The sequence below is a fragment of the Annulohypoxylon maeteangense genome (assembly GCF_022496945.1).
Source record: "Annulohypoxylon maeteangense strain CBS 123835 unplaced genomic scaffold GGS22scaffold_18, whole genome shotgun sequence".
Lineage (NCBI taxonomy): Eukaryota > Fungi > Ascomycota > Sordariomycetes > Xylariales > Hypoxylaceae > Annulohypoxylon > Annulohypoxylon maeteangense.
This window is the reverse complement of record NW_025953265.1, coordinates 31,692-48,659: the sequence shown is the minus strand read 5'-3', so window position 1 is coordinate 48,659 and position 16,968 is coordinate 31,692. Positions and strand designations below refer to the sequence as shown.

Below are 16,968 nucleotides of genomic sequence, written 5' to 3'. Positions count from 1 at the left end.
ATCCGTTATTTCTTCCAGCAACCTCGGTTCCCCCGGGTTTGACCACAGGCATAACGCAGTTGTCTTCGAAACGTGTCTTTCCAAGTAAGACATCGAGCTGTCGCAAACCAGGGCGGTGGGCTCTCGTCGTGATGTCGCATCGTAAAAGAGTGGAGTGGTGTTTATCTCTAGTCCAATACAGCAACCTATTATTATAAAAATAATCTCCAGACGCCTAACCAAGCAAGACCCAAGGACGTGGCTGCGATGCCCATTCTACGACTGCGCATACCGAACATAGACTTGCTCGCCAGTATCCGCTTATGATTCTTCTCGAGTTGCTTTTGGCCAGAAAAATAGCTGTAAGCCGCTAAACCGAGAAACGCACCGCCTCCTATATTCGTTGACGTTTATTTGTTAGTTGTTTTGATTCAGATGTGACCGGTTTTCTGCCTATAGCTGCGCTCGCTGACTAACCTACGATCCTGCATGGGGTACAGTCGTCACGATCCTGTCTAAGGACATCATGTATATTCTCTGGCTTGTCAAGGATGCCGACTGACGGAACGTTATTCTTACTCATGGCGAAAACTGGGGTATAATTGCGAGAAGCCAAGCATATACGAAAATACGAAATCGTTGCAAGGTCTTTGGTCTTTGACTTTCCTCAAAATTTGCTAATGCTGTCGAAGTATTTGGTCCGTGCGTCTACTAGCTATCATACCCACATGTATTTCGTCCGATTTGTACGGTACTACGGCCATCTTCGGGGCCGTAAAACTGGGGTCCTATCGGCTGTTGCTTAACTTTTTTCAATAACGGTAGGATCCGTAGGGGAATAAGCTTAAAATTTTGAAATACTATTCACCCGATATCATTAGGATTTTAGTTGAACTGAGTCATGGCTAAACTTAAGTAAGTCTACAACTACATAGGTATGTATAGGTAATTACCTGGGTACCTCCGCTAGAAGAGATCAAGTTGCGAGTCATGTAATAGTAGATTTCACGATATACCTTATCAACTCTATTCACATGTCAACTAGATCGGGGGTACATTCTCCGATATGATCACTCATTATTTGTATTCCATGCGATGATCCTCAATGTACCTACTTACTACTTTAGTACCTACCTAGTACCTACCTACCTAAGTACGTACACGGAGAATCTTAAACGTGGCGTTCGCTATGATGTAATTACAAGATCGAAGCACACACGTGTAACAGGTGCTAAATATCTACTCAAGATTTCAACTGCAACTAATTTTTATTAGTTTTGTTAGTTATGGTATTATCAAAGCTTGAAACTACTACTCGATGCAGCCTTAGTAGCCTTCGCTTTGTTACCCTCCATATCCACAATCTCTCCCTTCTTATTAATGACCTTGACACCACCCATCTTGAGATCGCCGAGGGTCTGTTTCTGAGCCTGAGCCTTCGCACTCTGAGGCTTCTTGTTTTCTGCCCCACCGGCCTTCCGCAGCCTCTCCTTTTCTCTCCTACGCCGTCTAATCTTGTCCTCTCGGCTCATCTCCTGTTTAGCAACAGGCAGTCCGCTCTTAGCAACCACCTCACCCTTTTCAGCTGTGTCCTTGCTAGCTTTGTAGATTTCTTGAGGTGCTAACGTGTGGTCGCCGCCGTTAACGCCTTGCGCAGTTGTAGGTTGAGCATCTTCCATACTGATCGTCGCCACGTCTGAGACAACTGTAAGCGAGGGTGCGGTAGGCTTTGGTTTGTAGTGCCAGCTAGTGAGGGCGTCGAGGCTTGCGCTAACTTCTTTCCACATCTCCTCGATCTCCTTTTCTTCCTTCTGAAGCTTCTCGTCGGCCTTGCTCACGTAGGAGTCCGGGTTTGCGTTCTTGACATGTTCCTCTTCATAGATCTCCGCAAGTGACTGCTTAGCTTTGCTATCATCGAGATCGACAAGCCCTCGTCTAGTATTGGAAGAGAACTCGGTAGCATCAGGACGTCGTTTGATAACTTCGTCAAACTCTTGCGCTAGGATACGGCGCTTGATCATGTCTTCGATGCTCTCGCTTACTTCGGCGGTGATAACCGGTACAGGTTTGCCCACGTGCTCGAAGTCAAGGTCCTCCTCTAGTAGAGAGTTCATTGGCCGGTCGGCAGCCTGAGCTTCGCCAGATAATACCCATTCTCTTTTAGCTACATTTGCGGCCTCGAGTTTTCTTATCTCTTCCGCCAATTTGACTTGTCGTCTTTCATGTGCAGACTTTCTCGATTTGGGATCACCTGCGGACACATCAGAAAGAGCATCTTCAGAATCTTCTCGCTCTGATTCGTCCTCAAACAGATCTCGTCGAACGTCAGCTATGGCTCGCTCGACATCATTGCTATTTACTTCCGTCGGACGAGGCTCCTTGAATTTTCTGGCCTTGCCGTTTCTGGCGCCCTTTTGTTGCGGTGGCGCGAAGAAATCTTTATAATAGATCTCATTAGCATTGAAATCATCGCCCCCATCCATGTTGTTGATCCCTTCTCCTTCATCCTCGCTGTCTCCCTCCGGGGCATCTAGATCCATATCGCCAAAGGTAGGACCACCTTCCTCATCTTCGTCTTCGCCTTCCACATCAGAAGCCATCTCGCCCTCGGTGCTCTTTATAGGCTTCTTGGCACCCTTCCCATTTATAGGTGGCTTGACGGCAAATGGATCGGTATGCCAATCTAATTCATCATCATCACTTGCGTTGTCGACATCTGGGTCGCCTCGGGCATCCGCATCCTCGAACCGCTGAGTCTGTTTGTTGAAATCATCGATAGAGAAAAACCCGTCGTTGAGACCATTCGGGTCTTCAACTAACTCCTGGGAAGCCTCTTCAGCATCGTCCTCGTCCACATCCTCCCCATCGACATCGTCTTCCTCATCAAAGTCGTCAATATCTTCCTTGGCCCCGTTCATAGATAATTCGGCATCATCTTCAATATCTTCCTCGTCTAAATCTTCGTCATCATTGACATCATGCTCAGCCTCTTCCGAGTCCTCGATCTCCGAGGCTGACTCACCATCGGCAGAGTCAACTTCGGAGATGTCCCCATCCGAATTAGGAGCGTCGGTATGTGCATCTCCATTGATGCCGTTTAGTTGGACCTCGTTCTGGTCTTCTAATTCTTGAAGCACACTCTTTGAATCATGCAATGTACTCGCGATTATTCTTCTAGCCTGCTGCCAAACTTGGCCACTTTCAAACCCATCTATATGAAGTTTCCTAATTTTTAGGATTTCGGCTTTGCCTAGACCGTTCTCGGCTCGTTTTCGTTTTTTACCCTCTTCTCTTAGGCGCTGCTGCTGTTCGTCGCATATTTGCCCAGCATATGCATCTAGCGTCGCCTTGGCAAGTTGAAGCGAGGCATTTGGGATCGAGGGCGTAGGCTGTAGGAAATTGTGTCGGTTGCCGGACTTTATGGCTTCGAAGAGTTCGAGCATCTCTACGGCGCTAGATGGTTTCGAAGGATCGGCAAAGGCAGATAAAAACCCTACTGATGGAGCGTGTGTTAATGTATGAGAGGTTGAGGTCATGGAGGACGTCGTGCTAGCGGGTCCTGCCATTGCTCATTACTCGGTTAGAAGGAAGGAAGGTTTGGTGTTTGGTAGACGAAAATAATTTGAAGATCAATTGTTTGGCTGAATCAAGAAAAATTGACTTTTAGAAAATTTCCCAGGTTCAAGGATGAGCAAGAACCCCACAATATCGAACTTTGAGGCTGCATGGTCTTATCGATAGAGTTTTGAGCAAATGGAATTATTGTAGCCCCATACTTTTTGTCTCTGCCCCTCTGACGGCATCGCATTGATTTTATTACCTTTACCTACTTGTTAGGTAGTACCTCCATAATATTATTAACCCCAATACGCCATATATCGACGATGCTCGTCGTAGCCCGTCCGCCATGAACGGTGTAATAGAGGCGCTGCACATCTACGATGAGCATAGGTCAGCCCTCAAGAGTATATTATTGGATTACTTTCAAGCTAATAATAGTTTTTAGTCGCGCGATCCTCTCTCATACCTACGCCTCTCGTCCACTTTCCGCGAATCATCTTCTACCGCTTTATCTCGAGCACCCAACTCCGAGACCCAACCTGATCTACCTATCAAATACTAATCCACCGACACTTGTGTTTAGCCTTACGCATGCGAATCTACTTTACCTAGCTACCTCTTCCTCCGAAATTGAACCTCTCCTTGTTCTTGAATTTCTCCATCGCATCATCGACGCTCTCGAAGAATTCCTTGGCGCTCCGGTCTTAGCACACAAAATCGAAGCAAACTACGATGTCGTTGCTCAACTTCTTACTGAGATGTGCGACGCCGGCACCATCAGCACTACCGAACCAAATGCCCTGAGAGACGTGGTCGAAGTAGAAGGCCTTTTAGGGAAATTATTAGGTAGCATCAACCTACCTAGCAAATCTCCAAGCCTTCCAAGTACAGCATCCCTCGTAGCTCAGAGTGCGCCGGCGTTACCTTGGAGACGAGCGAACGTACGGCATACGTCGAACGAACTCTATGCCGATGTTGTAGAGACCCTCACAGTTACTCTTGCTCCATCCGGCAGGCCTATTGCAGCGTTTGCGAATGGCACTATCGCGTTTACATCTAAAGTATCCGGCGTACCAGACATACTCTTGAATCTTACGGGGCCATCGGGAAAACACAATCTAAAAAGCGTCATGGAACTTCCAGTATTTCATCCATGCGTACGATTAAACAGATGGAAAGATAACCCCGGAGAACTTAGCTTCATACCTCCTGATGGACGTTTTATTCTTGCGGGCTACGAGGTAGATTTACTACCCTTTACTAATGGGAAGAGTGGGAATTTCAACTCGAATAGCCTACGGCTCCCAGTGAATATAGAGGTCAAGACGGGGTTAGGGTTAACGGGTTCCGAATTCGAGGTGCGGCTCAACATCAACAGGAATTTTGGGCCTTCTAATTCCCTGATGTCTGGGTCTTCCGGTAGGGGAGGAGGCCCAGGCGGAAGAGGCTTCGGTGGGACACATTCTGGCTCAGCCGCCGCACCATTATTGCAAGATCTTATAGTCTCGGTACCGTTGCCTTCCGAGGTTAGAAACCTCCTGGATATTCGGCCAAGCAAAGGAGACGCAAGTTTTAACCCGGGAGACAAGGTATTGGAATGGGTTATACCAACCAAGGAGCTTTCATCCGGGACATCATACTATGGTCTTCGATGCACAGTGCAAGGCCCTTTAGCCGATAACCAAGAGGATGCGGATCCTAATGGGTTTGGCTTCGGTAGGGAATACACCTACGATGAACCGTACCAAAGTAGTACAAACAGCAAAGCCAGAAAGACCGAGGGAAGCTCTGAGGATGAGAAGGATGCGAAGAAAATAGCCCAGAATAAGATTCTGATGCCAAGTTCCGCATCCGTCAGTTTTTCGGTTAAGGGGTGGTTGTCAAGTGGAATTAAGGTTGAGAGCATCCAAATCGACGCAAGGAAAAGTCGTGGCCTCGGTGAGGGAGTAAAGCCGTATAAAGGGGTGAAGTATCTTACTATCAGTAAGGGGGGCGTCGAGATTAGGTGTTAAACGCTGTACGTTTACGTTTTACGCGCAGCAGACGTTACATTTGACGTTGGAGTACCTGTTCAGGTACATGTGTGCATCGCATGATTGGCGTTATAGCACACTTAGCTGGAGCTGCTGGAGCTACAGATACCACCACGCATAGATCAGCAAGGCGAGCGCTAGTAATTGGAAGGTCGTATCACTTCTAAGATGTCGATTTGATCCAATTCAAGTATACCTACTCTGTAGTATACCTAGGTAGTAATTACAAGTAGTGAAGAAATGATCAAGATAAAAAGTTCCATATCCCCACCGAAGTCATTTCTAGCGGTTACGCTCGGATATGTATATGGGTACCTTACGTCCTAGTCCGGGGAAAGTTGTGGGGGAAACATCTGCTGACAAGGGAGAGGGCGGGCCGAGGTAGCTACCCATACCTACCAACAGTCATCGATCGAAGCTTCTACCTTTCACCTTTTTAAAAAAGACCCTTAATCCTTTAATCCGAAATCCTTCTTACATCCGACGTATCTTGTCCTATCTATCCAACATTTCAGTAGAGAACATATTCGATGACTGTGGGAATTGATCACCGTAGCGCAAACGTAGCTTGTCTACACATTCTGCAGCGATGAGCTCTCTCTTTACTCCGATGCGCCGGTCTACCCGCACTGTTTGCGCGGTATGTCGCCAGATTGTTTCTACAGACCTTCAAGCCTCCACATCGCTCCCGATATCTAGAATTGGGCGTCGTAATTATGCTTCGGCGAAGGGGAGAAGGCCGCGGACAGCCATCTTCTTTCCAGGTCAGCGGATTCTGATGGACTACCCCGACACTTGAACTGACTTGTCGTTTGTTTCTACAGGCCAAGGAGTTCAGAAAGTTGGGATGCTTACGCCTTGGCTGGAAGCCTTTCCGCGCACAGCCGCGCGTATCATGGATGAGATTGACAGCTACATGGGATATAAGCTATCTGACATAATACAAGATGGACCAAGTCGAGTGTTAACCGCGACACCTAACGCTCAGCCTGCGATCATGGCGACCTCGATCCTTATCCTTCGCATACTCGAGAGCGAATTCGGGTTCGATGTTTCCAAACGAGTAGACGTATCCCTTGGACATTCGCTAGGTGAGTTCGCAGCTCTAGTGGCAGCCGGAGTGCTAGAGTTCGAGGATGCTTTATATATGGTTAACTTGCGCGCGGAGGCTATGGCGGAAGCCACTCGTCGATCCAAGGAAAAATACGGGGGCGAATATGGAATGGTAGCTATCGTCACCGAATCTGAATACCTGAACTCTCTCATCGAGGCCATAGACGAGTTTGTGGGGTACCGCAGTACAGGTGCAAGGGGTGAAAGCGCCGAGTCGATGAAGCCGATCGATCAAGTGCTCATAGCAAATGTGAACAGCAAGAACCAGATCGTGTTAAGCGGGAGCGTGCACCGAATAAAGGAGCTCGTAGCTCATGTCCGGCAGTTTCTTGGCCACGACCCGAGAGCGGTGCGGTTGAATAGTGACAGCCCATTCCACAGCCCAATCATGAGGCCAGCCGTCAACGTAATGCGGAAACTCGTTTCGGGGAAAAGCAGAGTGAAGGGCCGCGAAAACGAAGATATTATCACCTTCCCGGGCCGACTAGAGTGTATTAGTAATGTGACTGCTCGACCGTTCGGAAGTGCGGCAGAAGTCAAAGAGCTCCTGGCACGACAATGCCTAGAGACGGTCAGGTGGTGGGATAGCATTAAATATCTAGATCAAGAGCAGAAGGTTAGAAGATGGATAGGTATTGGCCCCGGAAAAGTGGGAAGGAATCTGGTAGGCAAGGAAGTTGGTATGCGCGGGACGGACTCGGTTAAAGGCGGCGGCGTTTGGGCCATCACAGATCCAATAGAGATCGAGGACGTTTTGAAAGGGTTAGAGAAAACAGAGTTTCTGCAAGAGGATGAGGAATAACTCCTTCACGATGCTATTCCCGGAAACCTGCTGGTTACACAGACTCAGGGACCGATACAGCGGGTTGCAGAGCCCTTGAGGTTCAATAAACCTTCTGAAGCGTTTGGTATCATATATGTGTACATGGTTCTGGCTTTGGATTTATAGACACGGCGTCTTTTGCGATTTTTTGAATATTGTTCAAATAATAGAAAATAATTAGACATGTATCGAATATTCATCACTAAATCACTTCTTGTTACACCTAGAATCTAGATTTTAAGGCTTAGCTGGACCCCTAATTCACCCGACACCCTGGCGCTGAAGAGTGGGGCTCGATAGCCTGGAACTTGAAGCTTATTAGTATTATCGATAGAGCTTCAACCCTCAACTTTCGCCTCGTCTTTCGATTCGTCACTCAAGCTTCTATTGTCTACCAAGTATTTCCACTAAACTCGCAGGCAAATATCATAAAACTCGCAGCACATGTAACAATGGCAGCCGCAATACCATCCATAGCCTGCCTAGGCGTCATAGGACGAAATGTATGATCTTATCCTTCCTTCCCCTTTTTCCTCCCACCTTTCTGTCCGCAAGCCGCGAGTCGCAGTCTTGGTTTCTCTCTCACTCCCACTCTCATCTCCCAACCAAAATCTTGAACAGAACACCAAGCCCAACTAACGCGTCCCATCAAAAAACAGAACAACCCGCTCCACATAACCATCTTCCCCTCCTACGACTTCGCGACGAACAAACGCGCCCCGCTGCGCACGCCCCTACAATTCTCCCTCCTCCTCAGCAGCACGCTCGACGTCTTCGAGGCCCGCCGCCGCGCCAGCAACTCCGCCTCCTCGCAGCCCGGGGCCGGATCCGCCGCGAGCGCGGCTCCCATCGTGACGGGCGACTTCGGCCTTCTGCACGCCGTCGACGAGCGCCTCGCCGCGTACGGCTTCGAGACGAACACGGGCGTGAAGTTCGTCGCCGTCGTGGATATGCGCGGGCGCTTTGCCGCGAGCTCGGCTGCTGGTTTCGGATCGGGCGCTGGAGGCGGGTCGGGCGGTGATCGCACAATGAGTATGGGTGTCGGCGCGGGTGTGCGAGGAGGTGTTGGGTTACGGGAACAGGAGCTGAGGGTTGTGTTTCGTGCGATGCAGACTGCGTATGTGCGGTTGTTACAGAACCCGTTTTATGACCCCGATGAGCATGCGCCGCTGGTGCCGGCGGGTGGTGGTGGTAGTGGAGGAAAGAGGATCACGAGCCGTAAGTTTGCGGAGGAGATGAGGCGGATTGGAGAAGGCTGGGCGCCTGGGGTCGCGAGCCTGTAGAGAGTGAGCGGGAGGAAATAACATGAAGACTGCGTAGAGGTTCATAGCAGCCTCGGAAGAAGGCAGGCTGATCGGAGAGACTAGAGGGACTTGATTTACTATGCATACGTAGATGGCGTCACGGACTAGCATAGAGCACGGAGTCTAGGTATTTATATCCACGGAAATGTTATGTGTAATTTACATTCGTGCGTTTGTACTTGCGTAGTAGTGTACGTGATCTACTTAGCTACCTTGGTACAGAGCCTTCCATCCTTATCGGCCACTCCTTCAATGGTGATCTTCTTTTGAGGAGGCCTTTCTCAGCTGTTCAATCCGCAGGCGCTGCAAGCCAGCCGGCTCATCGATCTCTACTGACTTTCCCATAAAGCCGTCAGTTCCTCGGAAACTTTCCATTCTTGGCGATGGCTGAGGCTTTGAGGGTGGCGAGCGTTCCCAATGTCGTGCTTCTACTGGAAGTGGTTGCCACCAGTCTCCCGCGCGAGCATGCCATCGAGTGCCGCAGAGCTCCCACAGGCGACTTGTTGCTCGCTTGTACGCAAACCGCTCGTCTTCTCCCGTGAATGCGCTTGTGTCGCTAAAGTCTACTTTGGACTTTTGTTCTACGCCAAAATCAGAGTCCTGGTCCGGGTCATAATCCGTGTTATTCGAGTCCGCATATGAAGAAATGTTAGGTCTGAACGGTGACATCGAATCTTGATAGGCTTCAGCAATGGTCTCGGAGTGTATGGCATCGTCATCAACTATCTCGTCTCCTTGGACACCTGGTTTCGCAGGTAACGGGATGACCTTGGTTTCCGGGAAGAAGAGGTCGTCTGGACCGGCTTCGGCCCGCACGACTAGCTTGCAGCGAGCTTCATAGAGGGCATCCAATAGCGTGATGAGTCTTCTAGCCTCATTCTTTTTGAGGATTGACAGGGTTGGGATGCCATCAATGATGAATGTATGAAATGTTGAGGCCATTGTGATATAATCAGCTGGCCCAAATGAGGATACCAGGTCGGTAAAATCCCACCAGACAGTACCGTCATACTGCTGCTGGATTGTGATAGTTCGGCCATAGACGGTTAATGTAGACGGACCCCAGGGAATACCTTCGCCATTAGGAGGTGATACTAGGCTCTTCAATGTCTTCATCCATCGGTTTTGATCTGCCTCACCCACGATGAAATAATTTCTAGGTGTTGTCATCAAAACATCTGATTCATCAATATCTTGGGCATCTATGTCAAAGTTAGAAGTGCCTCTGACCGTGATGCCCATTAAATCACCAGACGCAGCATCTTCAGCAATAGCTTTGGTGTGCTGGTTTAATGATTCGCCGACTTCGCGACGTCTCCAGTCTTTACCCCCTTCAATATTCCAGAACTCGCATCTAGCCTTCAAAACTTCGAGGAATGACGCGAAGTCGCTGGTAGACCCAAACAGTTCTCCTTTATCCCGTGTTTTTCGGAGTCCTAAGGCTCGACTGAGTAGACCACTAGTCGTAGGTGGGACATAGTCGATGCCAGTGGCCTTTTCCAATTCTTCCGGCATACGATTCGATGAAGCAACTAGAACACCTCCCAATTGGAAGAAAGAGATGAATAGGTTGCTGAGAATTTTGCTTGCTGCCTTGTCAGGGAACTGAAATTCATCAAGAAAGAGAATAGGTGATTTCTCGACCATATCCTTGGCCATCCATAACAATGAATACTCCTGATCATCGCTATCTAGCTGTTGATGTGACTTTCGATAACTCTCTAGTTGGGAGAGCGTGTATAGCATGAAGGTATTAAAATGCCACCTCTTCTTTCGACTTGTGGGCAATCCCTCGGCTAGGAGATCGACAAGCATCGACTTGCCGGTACCTACCTCTCCAGACAGGAAGAGACCTCGAGGGGAATTGATTTGGATTGCTTCTTCATGGCTTGTTAGGCTCTTAATCAAGGCTAGTGTGTCTTTTCGTTCGTTGCGCCCAGAAAACCGAGCGAAGAGAGGATTGCGCCAGATTGGATGACTCGCAACTGCGAGAGTGCGTGATTCATCTTCATCCCTCTTGGTGCGGTCTAAGGCATCAGTAATCGCCTTCAGTCTTGTACGATACTCAGACGAAGGTGAATAGTCTTTAAGCCGGTGATAGACTTTCCGGAGGTGAATTGCTAACCTATGCTGAGCAGCATCAGGCGAGCAGGTTCCGGTTGCAAGTAATGATTGATACTTCACCAGAGGATCAGTGATCGTGACCGAGCTCATCCCACGTCTCATTTTAGACCTTTCCTTAATAATTGGCCCTCCGAGCTGTGCGTACGATATAAGGACTTATGTGTGTGAATGTTCATAAGGCAGTTTGACCGGATTACCTAGCCGATAGATGATGAGATAGAAGAACTTGCAAAAGAATTGCAACCCTTAGATTTCTAGCAGAGTGCAAGATCGCCACGAAGTAGGTCGCGGCACAGCGTATTAGAATCGATGATATTTGGTGCGTATTTATAGGGAGACATTTCAATATAGTTAGTTGTCGAAGATAGTCTCCTAAGTAGGGAAAATGATGAGTGTAAAAAGGAATAGAAATCTGATGTAGATAGTAAATATACAACAAAGATTCAGCTAAAACAAAATATACATAACCAAAAATAAAATACTGGAAAGCGAAAATAGGGAACCGGAAAGCGAAAGACAAGACGTCGACACGTTATTCACAATCTGAAAATAGTAAATCGGAAAATAGGTTAGACATTGAAGTCATCGTCGAGTCGAGGCTCAAGGTGTGTAAGAGGCAGAGAGGTTGCCCCAGGTTTGTTAGCTTAAGTTGATTGGATGCAGATGAGCCAACGCACGGGGCAGGTGACAAGCTGCAAAGCACTTGACCCGTTTCTGCCCGTTTTGTCCGTCCACAAGCGGCAAGCACACATCGCAGATCCCACGCGGAAGGGTCCTGTTGTTTCTAAAACGGTATAGTCTCAGCCGCGCTTGCGACGAACCTTAATTTTCCATACAGTACCTACTAGCTACATGGTACTATAGGTACCTATCACAGTAAATTTTTAGGTGTCTTCCTTCCAAATACAGGCGCCCTTGGTGACCCTTGTAAACAATTCCCCGGTCCTGACTACGTAGCTCCAGTGGAAGTTCCAAGGTTTTAACCCAATTCCAATGGGAAACTAGGGCCTTATTGTGTCTGTTGCTGTGTTATTTTTTTTTCTCTTCCTTTCTTTAACAGGTACCCAGTCAAGGTCAACAAGACCCAATCAATTACAGCCAAACATTGACGGCCTCGTCATTCTTTCGCGAGCGAATACCTTCACCATTCAATCCTTCATTTTCTTCACCTTGTCACCATCTTACACCTTCTTCTATTTACCATTTTATCCACGTCAACATCCATCAATTTTTAAATCTCCTCACGATGAGCAGATATTTTCCGTATCAATCGACACATCGATAATAACGATTTCGCATTTCCTTCAAAAGAAAAGAAAACCCCGATTGCATCATTGATTCGATCGTGTACTCCTAAAAACTCTTACCGCATCTCCTCCCATCATGTTTTCGGCTTCGCTCAGGGACGGCGTCGAAAACGCATCTCACGCCCCAACGATTACTCGTGGCAGACGACGTCAACGTCCCTTAAGCTCGGAAAACTCACCGCAGCAACCAAAAGCGAAGCGACAGAGAGTACCATTGAATGAACAGACCTTCGTAAACCCGACTACTCCCCCGGAGACATACGAAGTCAAGTCTACAAGATCTTCCCTAGTCGAGCTGAAGCAAGACGGAATTGAGGAATCACCTGCATCTAAGCATGAGCTTAGTTTTCGATCTAAGAAAGCTCGACCTAGCGAACGGTTTACCAAAGGGGATGGTAGTACACTTCTGGTAAGTGTCCCTGTGCTCTTGGATATGATTTTTTTTTTATTTTTTTTAGTATGTCGAGTCTCGAAAATGCTAACGCGGGTTGTTTATTGTAGTCGACAAATATCGCGTTCGATGTCAGAAAACTTCCAGCCCTTCCTGACCGATTAAAGCTAGATGCTACTAGTACGTTGCCGTTTTATTGTTTACCGTTAGTATATATCTTCCCTATCACTAACATTCGCCTAAATCTACAGGTCTTCAGCATGGCTCGGCCGATAGTTCCACGGGCTATGCGTTAAGCCTCTCTCACACGCATGCCATCGTATGGCCTTACGCGACACCGACCCAGTCTCCCGAATCTTTCACTTTTACGTTACCGTATCCCTCGAAACACTCCACCGACCCCTTACCCCAGGGCGCGCTAGTTCCTCCATCCGCTTCCTCTTCTGAACCAGGTCTGGTGGTTGTTATGCCTACTAGTGGCAAGGTTACCTATTGGGAATCGATATCGAGCGCGACAACTTTAGACTTCATGCAGCAACAGCGAAATGGTATCGAAGGATCTATTCAGGGCATGTTCTCCGGAGAAGCAGTCATTCAGATAACTCATGCTGAATCTGCGGCCGGCTTCATTCTGGCCTTTAGCAGTGGGCGCATGGCTTACTTGAGTGTGCGGGATACTCATGGCCGCCCGAAAGTCTCTACACTGTTCTTGCGCACAAATCTTGGTCCATCTAGCAGCGGATTCTTTGGCAGTATTCGGCATGCGCTTTCACATTCCGCTCTCCAAGGTGATATCGCTGCTGTGCACTCGGAACGATCTTCTAAACAGGGCGAATGTACTGTCGTTGCTGCTACATCAAAGGGTCGGCTTCATTCGTGGAGAGTCCATCGTGGTGGCCACCATGACCTCCTAGCCGAGGTCGATGCTCGCAGTACCATCCTCGAAGCCGTTCAGCGAGTAGACAGAATAAATGCTAGGCTCCCCGCCGAGTCGCTGAGGATACTTGATTTCTGTTTCGTACCTCGAGGCCTAGATCGAAGGTACAGCGATATGAACCAGCTCTTTGAATCCCCCGAGTCCGAAGACCAGCAACATATTCTGCTTCTCGTGTCTTTATCCAGCAAGCAATCATGGCGCTATACGCTTCTTGAAGTTGTGTTATCCACCGGCCTTTCTTCAGAGAACCCGATCAACGTTGGCATGGTTAGACCCTTATCCGCCTATTCCACTCCCCCAGACGCACATGCTCTTGCGAAACCCCGACTCTATCTTCCGCGACCGAACCTCATTGCTTTCCTCGTATTCGACCATGCGGCCGTCGTAGCTTCGATCGCCGTACCTCCCTTCTCACCTGAATCCCAGATCCTCGAAGACAACCATCTTCTACCTGCGTCTTTCGAGGATGTTGTCGACTTACGTACCGACCCTACACTTGAGATTGTCGGCTCTGGAATCGAAGAACCTAGGTCTCATGGCTTCGGGGCTGGCGATGGAAGAACGCCCCGCATTAAGCCTAAGAATCCAGCTGCTGTACTGATGGTCCGAGGTGCAGGTACTCTGCGTATTGCTTTGACAGATGTGGAACGATTCGCGAGCGATAAGCCCCCGGAGGTCACAGCTAAGACGAAGCTCGAGCAAGCGGTGTTCTTTGGAGTGAAGGAGGATAATCCCCTCGTGTTTGATGTACAACACGGCCTTCGCTTTACGGATGCAGAATATGGCGCCGCCGCTCTAGAGTTGAGCCAGGAAATCCTCACTTCCGCTGGCAAGCATTTTTCGTCTTTGGCCGCACGGGTCGATACCAATATTAAAGAACGCGTGCAGTACCTAGAGAAGATTATGTCACAAATAGCGAGCCTGCGAGTTAACCTCGATCGTGTTACGAAATGGCAACTTCTCTGGAATGCCGAGAAGCTACACGTTGCTAATGTCCTTTGGCATAAGCACGAAGACTTCACACACCTCCGACCAACGTCCTCTAAGAAAAGTATCGTAGCCGAGATTGTTGAGTATATCCGATCCGAAGAGAAATCGGAACCGAATATTGCGAAAGGCGAAGTCGATGAATTACGCCACTGGTTCATTCGTGACGTCGACCGCATGGAAATATTCATCGCCTGGGCTTACGAAGTTATAAAACACAACTCCAAGGCAAATCTGGACCAAGCATCTCTAACATGCCTAATATATGAGGCAGCTGAGATTTATAATAGCGCAATCCGAGATGCCTTCACCTTCCGCGTAAAGAACCTTGAGCTTTACGGTCTGGCTAGTGAAAAGCTCGAGCACGGCATTCTCGCCAACAACTACAATGGACTGCCAACCCCTTGGACATGCCATCCCTTCATCGCCAACAATGTGAAGCGGCAGGTAGAGCTCTCTACTGAGTGGGTTAAACAACATTGGACATCAGAGTCCGATGGTGAAATCGCATTAATCCAAAGAACTCGTGAGCTTCTGCCACAAATGACTGAAATATACCTTACCGTCGTTCAAGAACTATCCCGATCATATCTTTCCAGCGACGACCCCAAGAAAGCCGTCGATGGCCAGAAATATGAGGCTATCTATGAGCAAGATCGTCACGACAAGATTGTTCTCCTCGCTCAGACAGAGAACTGGGAAGCCGGAATCAGGATTGCCGAGAGCCATGAGTCTCTCCCCGCCCTTTCAGAGATTTTAACTCGAGAAATTGACGGGTTACGTCATCAGCTTGAGACCGGCCTTTCTCCAGAACGAGTTGAGAAGATAGAGTCGAAGATGACCGCGAAAGAGGAACAGGTTCGAGAGTACTTCAGGACTTACGGTAAAGAGTTCGCCTTTCCCTTTTACGAGTATCTTTTCACTACTTATGGGGTAGACGCTCTTCTCGAATATGATGGAGATAAGAAGTTCAAGACGATGTATCTACGGACGAAGCCAGAATTGGCCAAAGTCTCTTGGATCAACGATATTATCGGTGAAGAGGACATTGACCATGCTGCTGACACCCTTCTCGATCTCGGCCTAGCACGTGAGCAGCAAGTCTGGAACAAAAAGATTGAATTAAGTCTTGGTAAGCTAGCTAGAATGGCCGAATCATCCCGTCCTTCTAGCAAAGCATCTATGAGTATCCAAGAAGCCAGCGTTAGCGGCACTACTGAGGATGCACGAGTAGACGCCATTGACAAGGAACTCACAATTATTGGTGTCCAAGACGACCTTTACAATACCCAAATTCGTCCGGTATTCAGCGTGGCGCTCGAAGGAGAGGAGTTGAGCTTGGTTCAGGAGACATTCGCGCTCAAGATACCTAAGAAGTATAAGATCTTGTCGCAGATCTTTGACGATGCTCTACGACGACTCCTAGATCACGAGGCTCTAGACCCACTCACGCTTATTGACCTCCTCACTCTGATTACTCTATCCCCAGAAACAAGGGAGCATATGCCTGATCAGTTCTTCCAAGCTATCCTCGTGGCGCACAATGGCCTAAACGGCGCAGATCGCGTACAAGCTGAGCGGCTCATATGGCGACGATGTTTCCTAAGAGAAGACTGGATGCAACTTAACAACACAACCCTCAAGAACGACAATGATATCGTGGAGGTCCTCGGTCAGACAGACCTTTTCCAATTCTACTGCACGCTCTATGCGAATCGTAAGTGAAGATAGCCACCATACTTAATCAAGAAACCATCCTAACGAGATACAGAACAAAACGGCATCGACAAGAGTAATTATCGACGATTATCGCCAGCTGAGGTTGCCGGGGTATATACGGAAACCCTCGACCGAAGATTCGAGAAAATGGAGAAGAGTTACCGAGAAAAGGTACTTGAAGTGATGAGATGGGAAGATTCAACCCTCCTCAAGCACGTTGAGAAGCATCGGTTGGAGCAATGGGCGAAGGAAACGCGGAAGTATGCTGAGGAGGCTGTCAACCAGCAGTATGACGAGTCTACGGCAGCCGGAGCGGCACTCAACTCGCCCAGGCTGGGGACGGCGAAGAAACAAAGCAAGGAGTTTGAGGGTACGAATGGACAAAATGGTACACATTGAATACATGGCATCAAAATTTAGGGTCCTCTCAAGGACATAATGCACCGGAGGAGCAATGGAGTTGTGAGGTTCATTTCTTGTACGATACTGCATTTGCTTGCCTGCGTTATATAATCGCCGTAAGGCAATGGGTCAAAGGAAAAGTTGGTGTGAATAGGAGGGATCTCTGCGGAGCAACTCCCGGCGTAGAGACCAGAACAGAATACGATACCTAGGCTTTTCCACGGGGCGGAGGCAAGATTGATTTGCTACTTCTCAAGACTACGATTTTATTATGTAACCTTTACTTGG

General features: G+C 48.4%; 5 protein-coding genes across 5 annotated transcripts; 3 read left to right on the top strand and 2 right to left on the bottom strand.

Moving 5' to 3' along the window:
* Window positions 1–1,267: 1,267 nt before the first annotated feature.
* GGS22DRAFT_54637 (Mpp10 protein) lies at window positions 1,268–3,619 on the bottom strand. Its single transcript, XM_047967382.1, has one exon. The coding sequence runs from the start codon at window positions 3,543–3,545 to the stop codon at window positions 1,275–1,277; it is 2,271 nt and encodes a 756-aa protein (XP_047815490.1). The 5' UTR covers window positions 3,546–3,619; the 3' UTR covers window positions 1,268–1,274.
* A 267-nt stretch (window positions 3,620–3,886) lies between these two features.
* Window positions 3,887–7,488, top strand: GGS22DRAFT_191839 (Mu homology domain-containing protein; the record flags this gene model as incomplete). The annotated part of the gene is made up of 3 exons (XM_047965176.1): window positions 3,887–3,930; window positions 3,986–5,523; window positions 6,398–7,488. The coding sequence occupies 3 exons, from the start codon at window positions 3,887–3,889 to the stop codon at window positions 7,486–7,488; spliced, it is 2,673 nt and encodes an 890-aa protein (XP_047815489.1).
* Window positions 7,489–7,876: 388 nt separating this feature from the next.
* Window positions 7,877–8,978, top strand: GGS22DRAFT_171536 (snare-like protein). The gene is made up of 2 exons (XM_047962622.1): window positions 7,877–8,012; window positions 8,169–8,978. Exons 1-2 carry the CDS (start codon window positions 7,962–7,964, stop codon window positions 8,790–8,792), a joined length of 675 nt encoding a protein of 224 aa, XP_047815488.1. The 5' UTR covers window positions 7,877–7,961; the 3' UTR covers window positions 8,793–8,978.
* GGS22DRAFT_171534 (AFG1-like ATPase-domain-containing protein) lies at window positions 8,979–11,536 on the bottom strand. The gene has a single exon (XM_047962621.1). The coding sequence runs from the start codon at window positions 11,037–11,039 to the stop codon at window positions 9,063–9,065; it is 1,977 nt and encodes a 658-aa protein (XP_047815487.1). The 5' UTR covers window positions 11,040–11,536; the 3' UTR covers window positions 8,979–9,062.
* A 433-nt stretch (window positions 11,537–11,969) lies between these two features.
* GGS22DRAFT_171533 (Nup133 N terminal like-domain-containing protein) lies at window positions 11,970–16,963 on the top strand. The gene is made up of 4 exons (XM_047962620.1): window positions 11,970–12,653; window positions 12,746–12,815; window positions 12,887–16,276; window positions 16,331–16,963. Exons 1-4 carry the CDS (start codon window positions 12,321–12,323, stop codon window positions 16,675–16,677), a joined length of 4,140 nt encoding a protein of 1,379 aa, XP_047815486.1. The 5' UTR covers window positions 11,970–12,320; the 3' UTR covers window positions 16,678–16,963.
* Window positions 16,964–16,968: the final 5 nt, after the last annotated feature.